Below are 24,086 nucleotides of genomic sequence, written 5' to 3'. Positions count from 1 at the left end.
CAGTAGCTAGCTAGCTAACCCTACACTTTACAGGGTTTGATTTTGGTTTTAGAACAGGGAAGAAACATATATCTTTTTCCAACCTCTCCAGGTAACGAGTATCATTAACACACGACGTGCCCCAGGCACAACATTTAGCTCCAAATCCACAGAACCAGCCTGAAAATGAAGGAAATCTGAAACGACTGCATTAGAGGCAATGGAGCACAGCTGTGTTGTTGTCGGACCCTGGTCTGAGCTGGTTGTTGCTATGCTGTGGTTGGCCAGTCTGCATTTGAGGGGAGGGAATTAGCAAAGAGTCAGTTGGACTGGTTACACAAACTTTAGTGTGCACTGGGTTGCTGTGTCATTGAGATAAATGTAGTATCTGAACAGCATAACTTTATCTTACTATATAATGACGAAAACTCTGGGCTGAATTCACAAAAGGATTGCGTGGCTTTTGCGGCCACTAAACTGGTAAAAATGGAGCAAACAGATACCGTCTAATTCACAAAGCACACGCAGAGGGTGAAATGCTCCACTACCTGTGCTGGCAAGCAGATTGCGTCTCGGTGCTCCGGTGTTATTTGCACGTATTTAAATGAGGTAATATGCATATATTTGGCAGAAAAATTGCCCATTTCTTTGCAAATGAGCCTCATTGATAACCAACGTCTAATTCACTAACACCAGCGCTAATAGCCACACGCAGTTTGAGTGAAGTAAATAACGTCTTTAGAAATCTGGTGCAAACTGGGCGCTCCTCTGTGGAAGCCTCTCGCCCAGACTTTCCAGTGATTGTGGCAGCAGTGATCGTCTGTTAAATCAGTCTGTAAATAATATTTTGACATTATTATTATAATCATTATTACTTTAATGGCATCCGAAGATATTGATGCGTTGAACAGGTGACAGTCTGCGTTCGTTCTCAAAACGCACTTCTGTCACGCACTTAAAAAGCAACTTTCAATAATTTATTTTACGAAACGGGGGAAACAAACGTGAACAAAAACAGTTCCATAATTCATATTAAATTCAAAAGATAACGAAAAAACAGCTACAAGTGAGAGGGAATAGTGATAAAGTGGTCAAACTTGGTCAAATCCACAGCTTCAACCCATCCGACACTGTTAGACTGACTCACCAGCAGACATCACTACATGAGGGTATACAGTATTCAGTACTTTGCCAAGCAAAGTCTGCCATTGTTCTGCCACGGTGTTCTTGGCGCAAAGCCAGCATTTATACTTTGCCATGTGGCTAATTGCAATCAGGGGCAAATCAGGGGCAAACTGCACTCAGCTGCCAAACTTTGTGGGCGTGTTTGCGCTGGTATATCATTAGCGCAATATCCTTTGTGAATAGGATGTTAAGACGGAGCAAACTGTGGGTGCAAATGAAGTGCAATTCAAGGTGCTATCAGCGGCCGCAGTTCATTCTTTGTGAATTCGGCCCTCTGTCTGTGTGTGTCTGTTCCATGTTTTTCTCCTCACTGACTTTGTCAATCCATGTGAAATTTGGCACAGTGGTAGAGGGTCATGGGAGGATGCCAATGAAGCAATATTACATCAATTGGCCAAAGGGGGGCGCTATAGCAACCCATTGAAATGTCAAACTTTGAATGGGCATATCTCATGCCCCGTATGTCGTAGAGACATGAAACTTTGCACAGAGACGCCTCTCCTCATGAGGAACACATTTACCTCAAGAACCCATAACTTCCGCTTATATAGATTTTCCACCATTTTGAATTTTTTGAAAAACACTTCAAATGGATCTCTTCCAAGGAAGTTTGAGCGATCTGCATGAAACTGGGTGAACATAATCTAGGGACCAATATCTAAAGTTCCCTCTTGGCAAAAGTTGGAAAACTTACTAAAACTGAGCTTCTATAAGGCAATGAATATTGCGGAGGGCGTGGCTCATCATATAAAGGTGTATAACATCTCAAGGGTTTCACCCATCACCACGCAACTTTGTAGGCATATGACCACACATAATCTGAGGGGACCCCTCCATTATTGACCCCATCAAACAAAATGGGGGCGCTAGAGAGCTCATTTCTTATCTAGACCTAACCGCCATATGGATTTTTACTAAACTTGGTAGATATGTAGAACAGGACGCCTCAAGGTGACTGGAGAAATTGAACTCTAATTGGCAACTGGGTGGCGCTATAACAACAGAAAAATGCTTCAAAATGGCTAAAATGCGACCGATCGCTGTGGCTCCCCCTGTGGACCAATGTTGTTGTTTTCTAATGTTTGGTATGACTAAGTCATGGTATGGTATGCTGTACATAATCACGGAAACTGTCAGTGTGTCATTCTGTCAGTCAGTCATTCTGTCTGTCCCACATTTTTCTACTCACTGACGTGGTCAATCTATGTGAAACTGCACATAGGCATTGAGGATTGGCATAGGTAGAAGGTGACAAAGCTACCAATGGCTATGGACTAGTTTTAACTAATTCATTATCACATCCATTCATTAAAGGATTGAATTCCTCCAGCAGACATTATAGGTCCATGCTCTGTGATAGATATTTGCAACATGAGGGTGAAGGAATACTGTGTGTGTTAAGTGAAGATATAAAGTACTGAGCAGTGTTTGTATCAGGTTTCCCTGTTCCTGGTGTAAAACTCAAGATTGTTAAACATTAACATAGCTATTGAATTGATATCATGTGTGTGCAGTGTCCTGCCCAGTCTGAGAAAGGTCGTCCCTTGTGAGTTTCATGCCAGGAAGTACCTGGCAGCAATAAGGATCTGACCCGGTGAGCAGACACAGCTGAAATATAAATTCAAACAAAGGTGTTTAAGACTGACAACGTTCTTGGATTGATGAGGGAAGAAGTGATTGTCCCTAGTCTTCACATGTATGCTGACTATTCAGGACTGTGATTAGCTGGAGCAGAGTCATCACTGTTTGGAGTTACTAAAGTTACCACATGACTGAGCTGGAAAAACAGGCTTTTCTTTCTTGCAATATACTTTGAAAAATTTGTGATGGGAGGCCGATGACCAGAGCTAACACCAACAACCACCTCAGGTAAGTGGTGACATGAAATTAATCCTGAATACCAGTTCTGGGACACCAAAACTTCAGCTAGAATATCTGTAATTAATCGAAGCTTCGACGGGGGTACAGAGTTAATGAAAGACGAGGACATAAGTCAAACCCTTTGAAACATTTGTTTTTGGTGGATTCACCTAATAAAACGTGACAGCTGGCCATGTTGTTAGCATGCATGACGCAGTAAAGTTATCATAACAGCTGGAAGAAACAATCCTTTGCAAGACAGCTGAGCTGATACATGCAGTTTTGAGGTGGTTTGACAGGCTCATTGTGACATACCAGCCTCCTTTGACACATCTGGTACTTGACTTATTTGGGGGTTGTCCAAGTCAATTTTGAAACTATTCCAGATGCTTGACTTTTTTAACATTTTGCTAGCGTATCTTTAAGCCTGCCAAACAGTCCCAGTTTTAGTAGTGCTGGACTGCTGGTGACTGATGTTAGATCACAGCAAGTCAGAGTCAGAAAATGTTCTAGTCTGAGAAGAACTCATAATAATCAGCGTTGATGCGTGATGAATATGTGGGCTATTTGGGATATTTGGGGTAATGCATACACCGATCAGCCAAAACATTAAAGCTCCTGCAGGTGAAGTAAAGAACATTAGGGTTGTTACAATGCCTTTTTCAGCTGGGAAACCTTGGTTCTAGCAGTCATGTGGATGCCACTTGATACACTCCACCCACAGAAAGACTGTTGCAGACTTCCAGATGGAGCTCAAGGCATCCACCTGGTCTCAAAAATTCCCCAGATTACAATCTGATTGAGTGTCTGTGGGACATGCCGAAAGCCTAGAGGTACCCCTGATCCATGTTGGGACCTCTTTGGATCAGATTTGGCCTTGACCTTTTGAGGCATAGACACAGGACCTCTGAGGGGCACTGTGGTGTCTGGCACCAGGGTGTTGGTGGTGGATCCTTTGAGTCCTGTGGGTTTGTGGTGGGGTACCCACAAATGTTCAACTAGATTGGAATTTGGGTGGTGTTTGGAGTGTGTCACTGGGCATCCACATTATTGCCATGACTTAAGGTTTCCCAGCAGAACATTGTTTTGTAACAAGACTTCAGTGACTTCATTGACCTACCACCAAACCAGTCATGAAGCTCAACTGACTTGGTGATATACTGTGACCATTCAGTGTTCCCTTAATTTTTTAGAGTAGTGTATATGGAGCGTTTAAATTTTGATTTGGTTGTTAATTACCATGGTAATGATTAAAGTTTCGAAGCATTTTGGACAGCTCTAGTTTGCCACAGTGTCTAATGTTCACTGATACTGATGCTTTTTATTATTCTGTGGATGCAGCAATAAAACTCTGAGGAGTCTGAAGTAATTCAGACTGAATGTTAGGAAATCAAATTATTCTTTGTTAAACATTACAACAGCTATAAAAACACAAAGTTTTACCACCATTGATAACACATTAACTTTTTACCACTAACACCACGATGACTGCTGCTATGAACAGGACGACAAGTTACCTTAAGACACATTTTTATTCAGGAAAGATTGTTAACGTTTGCTTTTTGAGGCAAACTCAGCTTTAGACTTTTTGATTGTACCCAAATATATATTTATTATTTCATATACAGTGCTATGAAAAAGGTCATGAATCCCAGGAGTATTTTTACACACTGCTCTGCAGAATTGAATTGAATTTGTTTTTTTGTTTTTTCCAAAGCACACTAAAATGTACCTTTTATACATGGGCTGGGGGGGGGGGGGGGGGGGCGGTGATACATACTGTATACTCAGAAAGTAGCTACAGGGGGCGTCGGTAGCTTCTTGTGGGGTGCCTCAGGGCTCAGTGTTGGGTCCAGTTTTATTTGCTGTGTATATGCTTCCTCTTGGAAACATTATCAGCAGGTTTGAAGGTGTATCATATCATATGTACGCAGATGATATTCAGCTTTATTTTTCTTTTAATCCTGACAGGACAGACAATCTGAATGTACTGCATGACTGTCTGTCTGCAATTAATGACTGAATGGTCAACAATTTCCTCCAGCTTAACGCCGCTAAGACCGAAGTCCTTATTGTCGCTCCTGACTGTACTGCTTCTAAGGTGGCGAGCTGTATTGGATCCCCGAATTCAAATATCTGCTCCAACCTGAGAAATCTTGGGGTTATTGCTGACCAGGCCATACACTTTGTTAAACACATCCATGCGTTGACCCGTACATGCTTTTTCCACCTTAAAAACATTGCAAAACTGAGATCTGTTGTATCACATGCTGAACTGGAAGTGATCATTCATGCCTTTGTGTCATCACGTCTGGATTACTGCAATTCTCTTTTCATGTGTCTCAGTAAAACTCTTGTAGATCGCCTTCAGCTGGTGCAGAATGCCGCTGCCAGGCTGTTCACCAAATCATCCAAAAACTGCCACACTACTCCTGTCCTGGCCTCCCTACACTGGATTCCTGTCAGCTTTGTGATCCAGTTCAAAATCCTTGTTTTAACATATAGAGCCCTTCATGGTCAGGCACCTGAGTATCTGTCTGACCTGCTGCATACGCTCCTAGTAGGACACTTAGGTCGGCCGATCACGGTCTGTTGGCAGTTCCTCGCACTAGGCTCAGAACTAGAAGTGACCGGGCCTTCGAGTCCATTGCGCCCAGATTGTGGAACGCCCTCCCACAGAATTTGAGAGCCGCAGCATCTGTTGAAGTTTTTAAGAAGCACCTTAAAACCTACCTCTATAGGCAGGCATTCATCAATTTGTCTTAAGTGATTCAGTTTTGCAACAACTGCTGCTGTTTCATTTTGTGTCTGTATGTTTGGATGTATGTATTCTTGGTTTGTGTTTTAATCCTGTGAAGCACTTTGTGAGTTCTCTCTGTGAGAAGTGCTATACAAATAAATTTCCAGGACGGACAGACGTGCAATAGATGTCGTACAGAACAGATCAGCATAATTAATTAACAGTAATCCGTATGACACAATGAGAAAGAAAAAGAGAGAGAGAGAGAGAGAGAGAGAGATGCAGGACAGACGATAATGACAGTAGCTTACAACAACATTATTGAAAGTAATAATATTATAGTTATAGTTCTGGCTACTGTGGTACAATATGTTGAAAATATATATTAATATCTGATAGTATACATGTGTGACAATAATCATGTGTGTATAATAACAGTAGAAGTATGACTAATGACTAATGATGGCAGCAGCAGCAGGAGGCATCTGGCAGGACCACGGCAGCAGCACAACCACACACGTCACGCTGTCCAGGCACCGCTGTGATATGAGTTAATATGAGAGACAGTGGAGCACGAAGGCTCCGGAGAAGAAGCCGAGTTAGTGACATCCAGAATGGCCGAGTTAGCAAGATGCAGTAATAGAGTACGAGAGAGAGAGAGAGAGAGAGAGAGAGAGAGAGAGAGAAGGAGAGAAGGTGCCCGGTGTATTATAGGAGGTCCCCTGGCAGACTAGGCCTAAGTCAGCCTAACGTCCCTTGTCTTTTATGTTTGAGTCTAAGGGTTGACAGAAAAATTCAAAATATCCATTACATTGTGTGTGTGTGTGTTTATGTGTTTGTGTGTATGCGTGTGTGTGTGTGTGTGTGTGTGTGTGTGTGTGTGCGTGTGCGTGTGTGTATAAACAGACAAAGCCATAAGATATTTTATATTGTCTATTTAGGTTCTCAAACCTGTTGGTTTCCAGTTGAATTAGTCTCTGATGTCTCCAGCAGGGTGACATTATGGCGACTGCAGCACCTGGTGAGTTCACTGTAGTTCTGGATTGTGGTATATTAATACTCAAATGTTTCTCAGAGATTTACCATGGTGTCACTCAGTCTTTTCTATAAATTGCTTTAATCTGAGTTTATTTTGATCTGTTTGTCTGAATCAAAGGCAAAAAGCTTTACTTTCAACTAGAACACACAAAAAAAACAACGCATAAAAATAAATCAAAATGATAAAACAGCAGTAAGTCCCTCTCGAGACAGAGTCCCTTTGATTAAAGATTAAAAGGTTGAAAACATTTTTAAAAGCATTTTTGAATCATTGTTCTGTATCTGTATAGTGTCAGAGGACCTGCAACCCTTAAAGCGGAGCCGCAGCTTTGAATGGCTGCCACCATCCAGTGAGTTGACCTGAAGTCAGAATTATTGTTCTGCATATTAACATCTAGAATTACACTGTTAGTATATTCTGGATACAAATGTTTTATTTTAATATTTGAAAACTTATGGTAAATTTGAAAGTTTCAAGATAAGAACAGCTGACACAATCACTTAAGTCCACCTTTAATAGTTGGTTGTTGCACTAAATCAAGTTTTCTGATTCAGTGTTTTCTTTTCAGTGTCTGAGCTGAGGGTTGTTCTGCTGGGGAACAGCTGGTCTCAGAGGAGTTCAGTGGGGAACGTCATACTGGGAGAGACTAAGTTCAACACTGAGGAAGAACCAGACTGTTGTCTGACAGAAAGAGGACAGATAAAGGACAAAGAAATAGTTCTCATCAACACTCCAGATCTGCTGCATCTCAACATCTCTGTAGACAAACTGTCAGAACATGTAGAAAAGTGTGTGAGACTCTCTGATCCTGGACCTCATGTGTTCCTGATGGTTCTACAGCCTGAAGACTTGACTGAGGAACACAAACTGAGACTCTGCAGAGTCCTGAAACTCTTCAGTGATCAATCATTTGATCATTCATTGATACTGATATCAACACCCAGAGAGGAGAGCTCAGGTTTCATGGAAAAATACTTGCAAAATCCACAGTTAGGCGACATGACCAGAAAATGTAGATCCAGTTTGTTGTGGCACCAAAACCTTGGACGTCAACAGTTGCTAACACTCATGGACGAAATGGTAAAGGAGAACAATGGAGAGCATGTGAGCTGTGATGTTTTCAAAGATGCAGCATCTGAATTACTTGGTGGTCATCAGAGCTCGAAACAAGGGGAAGGAGATCATTTCAACTTGGATCCTCTTCAAGGTACCACAGAGTGCAGGAGTAACTTTTATCATTTTATGAATACAACTGATCCATGATCAAGTTTGCATATTAAGTTAAAGAGGCAACACATAGTATTCGGGTTTTTTTTAGCTTGGCGCCACCTAGCGTCAGCAGTGTTGCTCGCACTGTCGCAAAGACCAAATTGACCGCGGGGATCAGAGATAATGAATAAAATGTAGGCTGTAAAGCCACCAGTATACCTCTATGTATATGTAGAATGAGAAGGTGTGTGGACACTCTACTAAATAAATGAGTAAAGAGACCGAGCAACAATTATCAGATTTATCTGAAGAAAAAACAAATAGTAATGCAAATAATTATAGCAGAATGCACAGTACCAGTACAAACAACTCACAGTAAATGATACCAATATGTACAGTATCAGTACAAACAACAGTAGACATGTAAGGGATAATGTAAAGTGAGCCGGTGACTGTTGAAAAATAACTCCCGACAGGGGAATGGAACCCCAACGCACAGCGGAGTTATTTTTCAACAGTCACCGGCTCACTACACATTATCCCGCTTAGAACATGGCTTACTACTGAAACATTCAAATGTTACAACTGGCATCAATATTATTAAACTGCTGGCAGAGTGTATTGACAGAGGAGAGGCGTTCACCAGACAAACGGGAGCGGAGGAAAGGATTTTACTCCACTTCTCCCGGTTGGAGAGGCCTCTGTGCCCAGTAGCTGCGGCAGCGGGGGGGAATCACTGTCCGAGGGCTGCAGTAGAATGGCAACCAGGATGTCAGCCGACCAACACTCGCTACCCGCTCCCTGGTTGCGCCGATTTGTGATGCTGGCCAGCTAGGAATGAACTAGCAGCCAGTACAGTACAGTCCTCTCTGGTCTAGCTAACATTTAGCCGTGTTACTTACTGATCCATTAGAAAGAAAGCTAGCTGGACATGGGTTTTGAAGCCTCTTTGGTCACGGAGCTCCCTCCATCTCTTGAACGCCTGACTGAGGTTTACTCTTGTTTTTCCTCTTCTTTTATCACTCTCCTTTTTGCTCTTCTTTGCCTCCTCACACAGAGGAGCTCCTTTTCTTTTGCTAGGCCCTTTTTCACTTGTCTCCAAACTTTGTCTGTCTGCCATTGTGCTCGTGACTCAACTATCTCATGCCCAACTCCTCATAAGGACCAGCTCCAGTCCCTGATTGGCTGACTGACCAGTTTCACAATACATGGCGCGTTTCCTGCCGTAAAGCAGATTTTTTTCTGCGAAATTTCGTCCCCGGTGGCAGAAGCTCATTGCAAAGATTGCAAAGCTACTTAGTAACCTATGTAAACGCTGATAGTCTGATTTTACTGTGGACACTACCCTGTGCAACCCACATTATTTTCATCATGATATATTTAGGAAAAGATGCTATCTGTTGCTTCGTTAAGGGTTTTTTCAGCTGATGGTGTTGTCTTTTTTTTAAGATTATTTTTCTGGGCTTTTTGCCTTTACTTGACAGGACAGTGTGTGAAATGGGGAGACAGAGAGAGAGTGGGGACTAACACGCAGCAAAGGGTCGTAGGCCGGACTCGAACCTGCGACCGCTGTACATGGGGCGCCGGTACTATCCACTACACTACCGACGCCCTGGTGTTGTCTTTTTTATGGGGCAAAAATATCTTATATAGTAATATACATATTACAAGTAATAATATATATGTCAAGCACCCTGTATTCAGCAACAAAGGATTTCACCAACTGTGAGTACCTTAGTTAATATTTATTATTTATTTATACAGATCTAATAGGAAGTTGATATGCTGTAGTTAATATTTATGGTTTCATCTTATAGCAGGGATTAAATCTAGACCTACATCACACACTTCATCGCCAGGGGAAAACACAAGCTTACCAGTGTTAAAAAAAAAAAAAAAGTAAATCTAGGAATGTGTTGTGTGCAGTGGGCCATAATACATTTCTTGATAACGCACTACAGTAATGTGATTATATTTTTCAGTGACAGGTAGTGCAGGGCAGCAACCCTCAACCAATGGGCTGTGACCTATTGGTGGGCATAAGAGAGCCATCTAGTGCCATCTAGAGGTATTGCCAATTTGTTAGTTTAAAATAATACTTAAATTAAACGATAATATACACAGCCACTGATTTTTATTTCTTAATGTGCTCAAGACTACGAAAATAAATTAAAAAACCCATCACATTAAGATGTATGATTTCAATGACCAGTTATGTTTGAACATCATCACACCAATCACAACACAATATCAGGCAGAGAAACATGTTCTGCCACTGATAGGTACCTATCTTTTTATGGGATGCAGTGACAAAAAAAATTAACTGGATTTTGAAGAGAAAAAGTAATGTGGGAGACGACCCTGTGCCAAAAACAGCTCCAAAGCATGTGGAGGTGAGGAAATGTGACCCTCCATACATTAAATTTGGATTCATAATATTGGGCAGTGATGCTGAGCTGACAGCACAGTGTGTTGAATGTGGTAAAATCTGCCAGATGAAGCGCTAAAACCATTAAAGCTCCAGACACTTCAGAACAAAGCATTCGGGATGTGTTTGGAAGCCAAAAGAATATCTCCTAAAGAATGGGCTTCAGGTACATCACAGCAACAACAGCTGACAATGGCATTACACATATTTACAGCCACATTTTTTTTTCTCCCTTTCGGTCATGTAGTGTTTTTTTTCTTTTCATCATCTATGTGGGAAGGTGGTCCTCGCATATTTCTTAACAATCAGGAGTGGGCCTTAAGTTACAACAGGTTGAGAACCCCTGGTGTACAGTTTTACAATTCACAAGTAAATAATCACATTACAGTCACTAATCGCAGCACAGCTTAATTAGGTGGGGGGCTGCAGCCAGTCTCATTCAAAATAGAAATAAGACTCCTGGTAACTTGAGGTTCTGTTAATTGCATTTTGACTTCTTAGCTGGATTGCTGAAGTTAGCGACTGACGAGTGTCTTAAGTGTCTAGAATTAGGGGATTTTGTCGAAAGTGAACCCTGCAGCTACTGTGACAACAGACCCGGGGCTGAACTAGCAGCTGTTTATCAGTAAATTCCTCCATACTGTAGGCTGGTTGCTTGTTAACAATGAATTAGTTATTTTTTAAAGGGAGTAGGATTTAGGGGGATCTATTGGCAAAAATGAAATCTAATATTCATAATGACAGTGGTGGAAATAAGTATTCACCGCATCAACATTTCTTTCATTTACACACATTTAGATGTTGGTATCAACTCAATTAAACTATAAATATTAAAAGTGACATTTCAGTCCAAGTGCAAGTTGAATAATACAGGGAAAAAGTATTGAACACACTAAGTGAAGTGTATTTCATCATTGATGGAGAAGATTTTGTTGTACAGCGGCAGCCTTGAGATGTTGATTTGTTCCTAAAATGCTCTGATCCTTCAGGCTAGCTAGCATGAACAACAGAAATGGGCTTGGCTCTCCAAAACGAGGGAAACAGTCTCCTCGTCCCTATTCTCCTGCTTTTCCACAGTTGCCCAGGATGAGAGGTGTTGCAGAGGTGGAGTGATACTCATAAGACCTCACACGTGTGTCGCTGTTTGACTTTGAGCAAACAAGAGGAGGGTTTCCTCTATGCAACTTGCAGGCTGATGAGAGAAAGGCTCCGACTGTTGTCTGTTCCTATGCATGGAACAATAATTTAGAGTCTCTGGTATGGGTCCTAGACAGGGTACCCCCCGAGGCGACTTTGTATTTCTGCTCAGGAAAGTTAATGCCCCAGGTGGGTAATGGCTGAAAAAACCCAGAGGGGTGAATGAGGGGAACGGCCTTCCCGATTACAGCTTCAGTGACGCTTTGCTATTGAACTTTGTACTACTTAATGAACACTATTCTAAATCATATGGTGGTTCAGTGTTCAGCTGTATCTGATACAAGAAGACCTTCAGCCAAAAGTCCTATGATTGACTTTGTCAAACACAGAGCAGCTGAGCTTTCAACTGATCATCACTTGGTGTAAAGTTTGATCAGGTAATGAGGTAGATCTATGCATGCTGGGGACATGGAACCAGAGTGGACCATCTTCAGTGCTGTACTTGTGGTGACAAAGTACTTGTGGTCTGAAGGCCATTTGTGCCTGTTTAGATAGCAACCAAGGAACCTGCTGGGAGATGCCAGCAATGAGGGCAGTCAAGTTAAAAATGGAGGCCTCTCAGGGAGCTCCTGAGACAGGAGATATTTATATATATTTATATTTGGGCTATATCCTAGGTTAATGTGGCCATTGTCAATTTATGAAATTCCAATATCCATAGTGGAGAAAATTGAAAGGTTGGTTAGCTCCTATATTAGGAAGTGGTTGGGTGCTCCTAGGTGCCTAAGTAGTGTTGCATTGTATGGAAAAGGGATACTTCAGCTGCCAGTATCTAGTTTAACAGAGGAATTTAAATGTACCAAGATCAGGACAGAGCTGTTGTTATCTGGGAGTAAGGACGTGGTAGTTAGGAGTGTGGTTCCAAATCCAACCAAGGGGAGGAAGTGGAACCCAAGATCGGCAGTTCAGGAGGCAGAGGCAGCTCTTAGGCATGCAGAGATTGTAGGTAATATTCAGTTTGGCCAGGGAGGCCTGGGGCTTGGCTCAGGTAAACCGGTATGGAATAAAGCAGGTCTCAAAGATAAAAGAAAGCTGGTTGTGGAACAGATACGCAGACAGGAAGAGATAGTAAGGGGTGCAAAGGTAGTGGCCCAGGCTAAACAGGGACAGTGGTTGAATTGGGAAATTGTAGAGAAGAGGAAGCTTAGTTGGAGGGACCTGTGGAGTATGGAGGAGAATCATATTAGATTCCTGGTAGGGGCTACATACGATGTGTTACCAACCCCCCAGAACCTAAAACTGTGGGTAAATGAGGACCCATCATGCCCATTGTGTTCACGTACCGCAACCTTAAAGCATATTTTGTCAGGCTGTAAAGTTAGCTTGTCACAAGGCCGATATACATGGTATTATACATTATATACATTAAGGATAGGAGTTTAGTAATTCAGTTTGTCCGTGAGGGAGAGAAACACAGAAGGGATAAGTTAGTGAGGAGGCAAGGGTGTGGCCGCCTAGAAGGTGCTTGTGATTGGGAAATGCAAGTAGATTTAGGGGGAAAGCTTGTTGTTCCCCAGGAAATAGTTTGTACCAAGCAGAGACCTGACATAGTGTTGTGGTCATTGAGTCAACGGATAGTTTATTTCATTGAGCTGACAGTTCCTTGTGAAGACTCAGTGGAAGAAGCCTATGAAAGAAAAAAGCTTAGATATGCAGACTTAGGAGCAGAAGCTGAGCAGCGAGGATGGAAGACTAGGATTTGTCCAGTGGAAGTGGGGTGTAGGGGATTCATAGCAAGATCAGCTGTCTCGCTCCTGGGGGAACTCGGAGTGCGGGGACAGAGTTTGAGGAAGACAGTGAGGGAAATGTCAGATGAAGCAATTAAATGTAGCCAGTTTATCTATAAGAGAAGAAATAATGTCAGTTGGGGGCCAGCAGGGGGAACTACTAAGCAGAGTACATAACTCCTTGAGATCAGGTGGAAAGATCCACTTCCTCTCAGGAGGAAATCCAGGAAGAGGAAGTATTTAAGTGTGGGAGTGGCCTATTTGAATCCATTTTGTTTGAGACCATGCGGCAAGGTGAGTGTGTTTGCTGATCCTGTAAGTTTCTTTATCTCCTTTAACTTTAGCTTATATTGGAGTTATGCTATGTAGCGTGTGAACTGGAGTAGTTAAAAAGTTCCACAGTGGCAAGGTGCCAGGAGTGGACGATGTTGGATTGTCTTAATTCACACACCCACAGTGTCATGTTAGGGTGCAGGCAGTGCATGTGTACAGGCATACCACAGTGGTGGTTCTCATCTTAAGAAACGGGACTGCAAGTTTAATTATTGATTGCATACCTTCAATTATGAGACATCGTCTTCCAGGAAAAGTCTATGCCAGGGTGCTAAAAAAGAAGTCCAGACAATTTTCCATCAAACTGTGTCCTAATATCTAAATTTGGGTCCACTCCTCTGTTGCCACCAACTCTAAACTGTCTTAATTCCCTCTCTATTTGTTCTCTCTCCTCTCTCTGTCTTATTGCAGTGTCTGCACCCAGGATTTTACTGGTGGGGAAAAGTAAGGAAAAAATGGCAATGCTTGGTAACTCCATTCTAAACAATCAAAGTTTTCATTCCCCAAATCATGACAAACTGTGTGTGGCCGCCTGTGGAGAGTGGAGAGGAAACTTTCTAACAGCAATGAAAACTCCAGACATCTTCAGTCTATCTGAGGAAGCAGTGAGAGAAGAGATGAGGAGGTGCTTCAGTCTTTGTCATCCTGGACCAAATGTTCTGCTGCTGTTAGTGAAGCCTTCTAGATTCACAAATTTGAACAGACAAACACTGAATTTCATCCTGAGTCTGTTTGATCAAGATGCCATCAAACACTTGATGGTCATCAGCACACATGAGTGGAGTAAAGCAAGCCCTGCTTTCAGTCAGCTCCTTAAAGACTGTGGAGGGAGACACTACAACATGGTTAAAAGTGACCGCCAGCTGTTAATGGAGAAGATTGAGAACATTGTGCATGAAAACAAAGAAGCCTTCCTCACCTTCACTGAAGAGCCCATCAGACCAAAGTCTGAACCCATCAGAGCAGCTTTAAACCTGGTCCTGTGTGGGAGGAGAGGAGCAGGGAAGACTTCAGCAGCCAAGGCCATTTTAGGTCAGACAGAGCTTCATTCAGTCTCCAGCTCATCAGAGTGTGTTAAACATCAGGGAGAGGTGTGTGGACGTTGGGTTTCCCTGGTGGAGCTGCCTGCCTTGTATGGAAAACCTCAGGAGGCAGTGATGGAGGAATCATTCAGGTGTATCTCCCTCTGTGATCCTGAGGGCGTCCATGCCTTCATCCTGGTCCTACCTGTGGGTTCCCTCACTGATGAAGACAAGGGAGAGTTAGAGACCATCAGGAACACATTCAGCTCTGGAGTCAATGACTTCACCTTGATCCTGTTCACTGTGGAGTCAGATCCTACAGCTCCAGCTGTTGTTAACTTTCTAAAGGAGAACAGAGACATCCAGGAGCTCAGTCAGAGCTGTGGAGGAAGATATGTTGTACTCAACATCAGGGACCAGCAGCAGATCCCAGAGCTGTTGGATGCTGTGGAAAAGATGAGAGCCTACGAGGATAAACCAGACTGTTATACAACAGGGATCTTTGCACATGACAAGATGGATAAAATCCTCCAACAACAGAAACACATCACCACATTGCAAGCTGAGCTGAATGAACTGAAGACAAAGAGCACAGTCACTTGTAAGTAATTTAAACACATCCCATCTCAACATTACAATCTTACAACAAACAGCAATCTTGTGCCTTTTGGAGGGGGTGCTAATTAGGGATGCACTGATCCGACTTTTTCAGTTCCGATGCTGATGCCTTACGTAGCGGTCGATACCCGATACCGATCCGATATTGTTGATTTAAGAAGCTACAAACCTTAACAAGACGAACACACTAAAGGCATCGGGTGTGACTCCACCTTTCTTTCCTGAGACAAAATATAACAAGATTAAACAACTTAATGCAGCAAACCATTTATTTGTTACAAAAGTAAACAATTGTGCAAAAGCAGCAATAACTTATGCATCAGCATTTAGATTCAGGTAAATACAATCTTCTTAGAAAGAAATACAAATGTTGCAGCTGAAACTGAATTGGGCAAACATAGAAACAGTAATCATACACACAGTAACCAAATATTAAAACAAATAGTAGTACACTAGAAAGGCAGAGAAGGAGAGGAAATCTTCCTTCCTGTGTGTGCCAGTTGGTTTAGTGATTTATTTTCTGAGGTTTATCTATTAAAGATAGATTCTGTTTGATTTTTGCAGTTTGATTTTTTCTATAAAAAGAGAATATAACAGTTATAACAAAATAGGACGAGTTGCATCAGACGATGGTGTTATTTCTTTTCTCTTACATCCTTTCCTACATTCTGAGCTAAAAACTCATCTATCCCACTGTCCATCTTTGTGTTTCTTCTTTAAGCCAGCACAGGGCAGCACAGTCCTCTGATGTGCAGCTCCTCTTCTTTTGATTCAGTCTGCAGTCTATTGCACTGCCAGAGGGGGGTTTACACATGAACACAAGACATTGCAAACTCCCGTCGAGCTAGCTGGCGTGCTAAGGGTGAAATACCTCCATATAGCAGACCCGTTTGTTCGCTCATTGTTGCTTGTGTTTGCCACTCTCTAATCAACTCTTGCGGCATGCGGCCAATATCGGTTCTAGCCTAAATGGGGCCCTGGGCGACACCCCACTAAAAAAAATTAGGTAACAACTAAGAAGGTTTTATTATTTGGCCTGTGAACTGAGAACCACAAGCAACATTTCCCCAACCATTATATTAGGGGGGTGCCCCACCCCCCCAACGGCACAGCCCACCCCTTTTGAAGGTCAAGTTAATTTTATTTAATTTTATTTTCTATATAACACCAGATCACAACAGAAGTCATTTTAGGTTACGTTTCCTATAGAACAGGTCTATACCTTGTCCTTTTATTAAACAAACTAAACAGCCTTATGTTATTTAACTTATTTACACCACATAATGTCATCTGTCTCTACATGGTCGCCCTTTACAAATCTCCTCTGCTCTCTGTATCTCGCACGGCAGTTCCACCCCAATGCGCACACACACACACACACACACATACACACACAGACACGTGCGCACACTTACCGATGAGCACACTAGAGCGCGGCTCGGGACGCATTTTCCTGACAGAACCCAACTCGACTCCGACAATGTTTGTTACCTGACATAGTTATTGTTATGGACAGTGTGTAACATGCTGCTCGCACAGCAGCGCAGCACTGGACCCACTCGGCCCTTATCAGGATCCGCTACTACATGCATGCACACACAACTCTCACGGCATGTGGCACACAACACAACTCTCACGGCATGCAGCACAAAACTCTCGCAGCATGCGGCACACAACTCTCACGGCATGCAGCACACAACTCTCGCGGCATATGTCACACAACTCTCACGGCATGCGGCACACAACTCTCGCAGCATGCGGCACACAACTCTCATGGCATGCGGCACACAACACAACTCTCGCGGCATGCAGCACAAAACTCTCGCAGCATGCGGCACACAACTCTCACGGCATGCAGCACACAACTCTCGCGGCATATGTCACACAACTCTCACAGCATATGGCACACAACTCTTGCAGCATGCAGCAAAAAACTCTTGCGGCATGCGGCACACAACTCTCATGGCATGCGGCACACAACTCTCGCAGCATGCGGCACACAACTCTCATGGCATGCGGCACACAACTCTCGTGGCATGCAGCACACAACTCTCGCGGCATATGTCACACAACTCTCGCGGCATATGGCACACAACTCTCGCAGTATGCGGCACAAAACTCTCGCGGCATGCGGCACACAACTCTCACAGCATATGGCACACAACTCTTGCAGCATGCGGCACAAAACTCTTGTGGCATGCGGCACACAACTCTCACGGCATGCGGCACAACTCTCACGGCATGCGGCACACAACTCTCATGGCATGCAGCACACAACTCTCGCGGCATGCGGCACACAACTCTCGCGGCATGCAGCACAAAACTCTCGCGGCATGCAGCACACAACTCTTACCATGAATAGATATCTGTTTCTGGCTGGCAGTGATCAGCAACAGCTAATGTAGCTAGCACGCTAGTGCTAGTGAGCCTTTATTTTCCCAGGGTAAATCAATCAATCATGCAGATGGGAACCAATCTAATAAAAACAAAAAACACGTTTTCTTGTGGTGTCCCTTCTAAAATGAGCAGAGGTGAAAGTTACTATATTCTGTTCTGATCAAGGAGTTGATGATAAGCAGACAATGTTGGCTAGCTAGCAGGCTAGCTGGTTGAAAAGTTGTTTACCTCCACATTAAATTATATTATATACGGAGGTGTCCACAATAATTAATCACAGAGAATAAGTTAAATCCAGGCATTTTTACAGTTTCATTTGACAATGAATTATTCATACCATAAATAATTCAGTTCATGTTGGCCAAACACACTTATGTATTGATCGTCCAGTAGTGATTATAGCCTAAATATTAAGATTTCACTTAACTGAAGACGCAGTTTCTTCAATACTTGCATTTACTTACAGACAAATCTTGCTCTCTCCCATGGTGCCATGTCATAATTCCGACATCCCATTATTTCGACATCCCATTAATCCGAAAATTACCCATTGTTCCAAAATCTCAATTTTTCGACATCCCATTGGTCCAACCATATTAAACCCATTGTTCCGAAGTCCCGTTGTTCCGAAATCTCAATGTTGCAATGCAAAAAGTTGAAAAAGCAAGCAGCAAGAGACCGTGTTGTCGTGTTGTTTACTGTTGCCATGACGACAATGGCCCCCCAGTTTTGAGGAAGTAGAAACGATGTTGAAAGTTATAATTTTAACTCTAACCATGATCTTTTCCTAACTTTAACCAAGTAGTTCTTGTGTGTTTGGGGATCCAGTTGAGTTATTACGAATACCTGCAACCTCTTTTAATTATTTTTACAGGTTATATATTTGTAAAACCCAGACAGATGTAAAGAATGACCAATAGCACTGATTTATGTTAAAAAAAAATACAGATAAAGATATGAGGTTTCTGCCCTGTGTTCAAGATTCATCAAAAATATTTTTAACATTTAAACATTTGACATTAGAAAAATAAAAGAAAATACTTGAAAATGTCTCTAAAGTAACTCTAGGTCTTTTGATTTCACAGGTGATGATGAGGAACAGAGCCCAGAGTGTCTCAGGATTGTGCTGATAGGGAAGACTGGCAGTGGGAAGAGTTCTTCAGGAAACACCATCCTAGGAAGAGATGAGTTCAGAGCTGAATCAAGCCAAACATCAGTCACCAAACACTGTCAGAAAGCAGTGGGTGAGGTGGACGGTCGTTCTGTTGCTGTGGTCGACACTCCTGGTCTGTTTGACACAACTTTGTCCCATGAAGAGGTTAATGAGGAGATGGTGAAATGCATCAGTCCTCTGGCTCCAGGACCACATGTCTTCCTGTTGGTGTTACAAATCGGCAGATTAACATCAGAGGAGAAGGAGACATTAAAACTCATCAAGGAAGGCTTTGGGAACAATGCTGAACAGTTCACCATCATTCTTTTAACTGGAGGAGATGAACTGGAACATGAGGAGATGTCTATTGAAGAATACATTGAAGAAACATGTGATGACTCCTTTAAGAAGCTGATTGCTGACTGTGGAGGAAGATACCATGTGTTCAATAACTATGATAAACACAACCACAAACAAGTCAGTGAGTTGATAATCAAGATTGACACCATGGTGAAGACAAATGGAGGCAGCTGCTACACTAATGAGATGCTGCAAGAGGCCAAGGCAGCTATGAAGAAAGAAGTGCAGAGGATCCTGAAGAAGGAAAAAGAGATGAAGGAGGAGGAGCTGAGAAGAAAATATGAGGAAGAAATGCAAGAGATGAAAAGAAGAATGGAAGAGCAGAGAGCAGAAACTGAAAAGGAGAGAAAACTGAGAGAAAAACAACTCAAAGAAAAGGAGGAGAAGATCTACAAAGAACGTGAGGAGAGAAAGAAAGAACAGGAAATGAGAGAAGAAGAAGACAGGAAGAGAAAACACGAGGAAGAAAATCAACAACATGAGTGGAAACAAAAAGTTGAAGCTTTGGAGCAACAAATAAGATCAGTGGAAAAGTTAAAGGAAATCACTGACAGAAAGCTGGAGGAGAGCAGAGAAGAGATGACAAAAGAACGAGAGAACTGGGAGAGAAAACGAAAAGAATGGTGGGAGAAACGATATGAAGAAGATGAACAGAGACGACAGGAAGAACAAACAAGACTGAAAAAGCTTGAAGAAGAATACGATCAGGAGAGAGAGAGATATGAAAAGAAGAGAAAAGAAGAGGAGCGACTCAGAAGAGAACAAGAGGAAAAAGAGAGACAGGAAATCGAGGAACAACAAAGAGCAAAAATTGAAAAAGAGAGAAAACTGAGAGAAAAACTACTTCAAGAAAAGGAGGAGAGGATCAACAAGGAACGTGAGGAGAGAAAGAAAGAACAGGAAATGAGAGAAGAAGAAGACAGGAAGAGAAAACTTCAGGAAGAAATTCAACAACAGGAGTGGGAACAAAGATTTGAAGCTTTGGGACATAGAATGAGATCAGATTCAGAATCGAAGGACAGAAAGCTGGAGGAGAGCAGAGAAGAGATGAGGAAACAAAGAGATGACTGGGAGAGAAAACGCAAAGAATGGTGGGAGAAACGATATGAAGAAGATGAACAGAGACGACAAGCAGAGCAAACAAGACTTCGAAAACTTCAAGAAGAATATGATCAGGAGAGAGAGACATATGAAAAGAAGAGAAAAGAAGAGGACCGACTCAGAAGAGAACAAGAGGAAAAAGAGAGAAAGGAAATCGAAGAACAACGGAGAGCAGAAATTGAAAAGGAGAGAAAACTGAGAGAAAAACTACTTCAGGAAAAGGAGGAGAGGATCAACAAGGAACGTGAGGAGAGAAAGAAAGAACAGGAAATGAGAGAAGAAGAAGACAGGAAGAGAAAACAAGAGGAGGAAATTCAACGACAGAAGTGGGAACAAAAATTTGAAGCTTTGGAGCAAAAAAAGAGATCAGAGTTAGAATCGAAGGAAACTATTGTCAGAAGGCTGGAGGAGAGCAGAGAGGTGATGAGGAAAGAACGAGAGAACTGGGAGAGAAAACAAAAAGAATGGTGGGAGAAACGAGATCAAGAAGATGAACAGAGACGACAGGAAGAACAAAGAAGACTTAGAAGGCTTCGAGAGGAATATGATCAGGAGAGAGAGAGAGATGAAAAGAAGAGAAAAGAAGAGGAGCGACTCAGAAGAGAACAAGAGGAAGACATGGAGGAGAACTATAAGAAGAAAATGGAGAATCTGATGAAGACACATGAAGAGGAGACCAGAGAGAAAGCTGAAGAGTTCAGTGAATTCAAAGAGAAATACAAGAAGGAATGTGCAGCTCTAAAGCAGGAGCATGAGAGACAACTGAAAGACAAAGAGCAGCAGTATGAACTCTTAAAGGCTCGTTCAGACAGCAGTGAAGAACAACTGAAGAAAAAGCAGGAAGACATTTCTGACTTAGTGAAATGTGTGACCAGAAGGAGAGAAAATGTGGGAATAATCACTGACTTGCAGAAAAAACAGGAACAAGAATTGAAACAGGTGAGAAATGAGGAGGAGAAGAAGGATCTGCAGAAAACACATGACAGAGAGATGAGTGACCTGATACAGACACTTCTGATACAAGACAACCCATCAATCTGTTGGACTTCATGAGGACTTGTCTCATGTAAATGTGACAGCAGAGCAGGTTCAGATGATTTTATTCTGCTGTTATTTGGTTTCAATAATCAATCAGTCAGTTTTATTTGTGACATGCAGTGCGGCCGAGTTAGCGAGATGCAGTAACAGGACATGAGTGTTAGCAAAGGAGAGAGAGAGAGAGAGAAGGAGAGAAGGTGCTCGGTGTATTATAGGGGGTCCTCCAGCAGACTAGGCCTAAGTCAGCCTAAAGTGCAACACACACTGCCGCCAGTGCGGCGCTGTGGCCGTCAAGTGCCGCCCCCCAACACACACTGGCAGCGGCGCGCAGCGGCATCGTCGACGTGTATTTGGGAAATAGACACGGGAGAGTTGTGTGGCTGTACCTACACTAGTTGCCAACGGTTGTCAACTGCTAGTAACGGAAGAAGAAGAGGAAAAACTTTGAGGCAACAACAACTTGGATTTCACAGGTGAGTTTCTTATCAAAGTCGTTTATATTAAAAAATTGAAACAACCGGAGTTGATACTACGGCAGCCAAGACGTACATAAAAGGCTTTTCTCGCAGTGCCGGCATGAGAGCTGGCCGCGCTGGAAATAGAGCAGTGGGCTGAAGCAGAGCGGCGCGGCGCGTCGGCCAGCGCCAGTGTGGGTTGGTTCATAGAATATAATGGAGGCGGGCATTTTGACGCGCGGCGTATGGCGGCGGTGTGTGTTGCACTTAACTAGGGGCTGGTACAGGGCAAGCCTGAGCCAGCCCTAACTATAAGCTTTATCAAAGAGGAAAGTCTTAAGTCTAGTCTTAAATGTGGAGACGGTGTCTGCCTCCCGGACCGTAACAGGAAGATGATTCCACAGGAGAGGAGCCTGATAGCTGAAGGCTCTGGCTCCTGATCTACTTTTGGAGACTTTAGGGACCACGAGTAACCCTGCATTCTCAGAGTGCAGTGTTCTGGTAGGATAATATGGCACTATGAGCTCTCTAAGATATGACGGAGCATGACCATTTAGAGCTTTATAAGTTAACAGTAGGATTTTAAATTCAATTCTGGATTTTACAGGGAGCCAGTGCAGAGAAGCTAAAACAGGACAAATATGATCTCCTTTCTTAGAAATAACTTTATCTGATTTAAGAACTAAACTGGATAAAAACTCTGAGAATTCAGATACAAATTCAGAATACGGGCCAGGAGCATGGTACACTATAACAAATAAAAGTGGCTGCGAGGTTTTCCAGGTCGGATGTAAAAGACTAAGAACGAGGCTTTCAAATGAATTATAGTCTAGTTTAGGTTTAGGGCTGATTAACAGACTAGAGTTAAAAATGGCTGCAACTCCCCCTCCTCGGCCGCTGCCTCGAGGAATGTGGGTATTATTATGACTGGGAGGAGTGGATTCATTGAGACTGACATATTCATCTTGACACAGCCAGGTTTCAGTGAGACTGAGTAAATCAATATGATTATCTGATATTAATTTGTTTACTAACACTGCTTTAGACGATAGAGACACATTTAATTCTCCTGTTTTGTCTTTCTGTCACAGAAGAGGTTTTAATTTTTATGAGGTTGTTATGCACAACTCCTCTTTGTTTAATTTTAGATTTCGATAATTTAGGTGGTCGGGGGACAGACACCGTTTGTATAAAACTATGGGTGGGTAACTGCATTAGAAGCTCAGAGAAGCGTGTAAGACTGTGACTCTGAGTCCTGATCTCAACTCTGGGTTGTCAGGGTTTTGAATTACTAATAAACTTGGCCAGGTTTCTAGAAATGAGAGCAGCTCCATCCAAAGTAGGATAATAATAAGACCAGGTTTTCCTCAGAAAGTTTGCCAATTATTAACGAAACCCACTTCGTGCCGGCTACAAGGGGCTGGCTAACTACTGCAGCTACTGAGTAATTTTCCATGGTGCGGAGGTGCGATTCTAATTCACTGAGCCTCGCCTCCAACGCAGCAAATAAACTGCACTTATTACAATTACCACTGTCGCTAAAGGAGGCAGAGGCATAACTAAACATCCCGCACACCAAGCAAGAGAGGGCAGGAGAAGGAGAAGCCATTGCTAACTGTTAATGTAGCCAACAAGGCTAATAGGCTAACGTGCACACAATAGCTAAGATTAGCAAGAAAGTCGTTAAAAAAAGGAGAGCTATAAGTCAGAAAAAAAAAACCCAAAAACCTGTGCCTGTCCTATCCTGCTGGGATAGAACAGGCACAGCTTGAGTATGAACGATCTTTTTTTTCCATATCATGTTTAAGTATTTTTTTTAACTGTATTTGGTTGTTCAGTTTATAACGTTGATTCCCTGCAGCTGTGACAGCTCTGAGACAGTTAAGAGTCAGACACTGAACCTGTCACTAACTTTAAAGAAACATTGTTGTATATTTTTTCAGTTCAGATTGTGTACATGGAGAAATTATAGTTGTGATGAAAAAATACTTTAAAGAAGACCTTCTCACTTATTACTGTCAAACCAACCTCTTTAAGTATTTTATTATTACTGTAGTGATGCATCTTAATCAAATGACATGTCCTGTATGTGTTTATTGATATATATAATTATTGAAGATTAAATCTTGCTCCTTTCACAGTGTCTCACTTCTGAAGGTGTGGGGCTTTTCCAGCTTTTCTTAACTGGACAAATCTGTAAAATCTTGTTCCTTCAAATAAATGAAACCACACTGTTTAAGCTGAA

General features: G+C 42.4%; 1 protein-coding gene across 2 annotated transcripts in view; it reads left to right on the top strand.

Annotated features, from left to right (window-relative positions):
* Positions 1–24,086, top strand: part of LOC117252557 (uncharacterized) — a 63,970-nt gene extending 39,884 nt beyond the window's left edge. Inside the window, exons 1-6 of one of the 2 annotated variants that reach the window (XM_078171033.1) lie at positions 2,715–3,033; positions 6,706–6,785; positions 7,093–7,152; positions 7,372–8,010; positions 14,109–15,320; positions 18,820–24,086. In XM_078171033.1, the coding sequence (XP_078027159.1) occupies positions 6,767–6,785; positions 7,093–7,152; positions 7,372–8,010; positions 14,109–15,320; positions 18,820–21,401 (4,512 nt within the window). In that variant the 5' untranslated portion in view covers positions 2,715–3,033; positions 6,706–6,766 and the 3' untranslated portion in view covers positions 21,402–24,086. Of the gene's footprint in view, positions 1–2,714; positions 3,034–6,705; positions 6,786–7,092; positions 7,153–7,371; positions 8,011–14,108; positions 15,321–18,819 lie in introns of those variants that run through there. The other variant, XM_078171034.1, reaches the window with a different exon arrangement.

The sequence above is a fragment of the Epinephelus lanceolatus genome, chromosome 9 (assembly GCF_041903045.1).
Source record: "Epinephelus lanceolatus isolate andai-2023 chromosome 9, ASM4190304v1, whole genome shotgun sequence".
Lineage (NCBI taxonomy): Eukaryota > Metazoa > Chordata > Actinopteri > Perciformes > Serranidae > Epinephelus > Epinephelus lanceolatus.
This window is presented reverse-complemented; position numbering and strand designations above follow the sequence as displayed.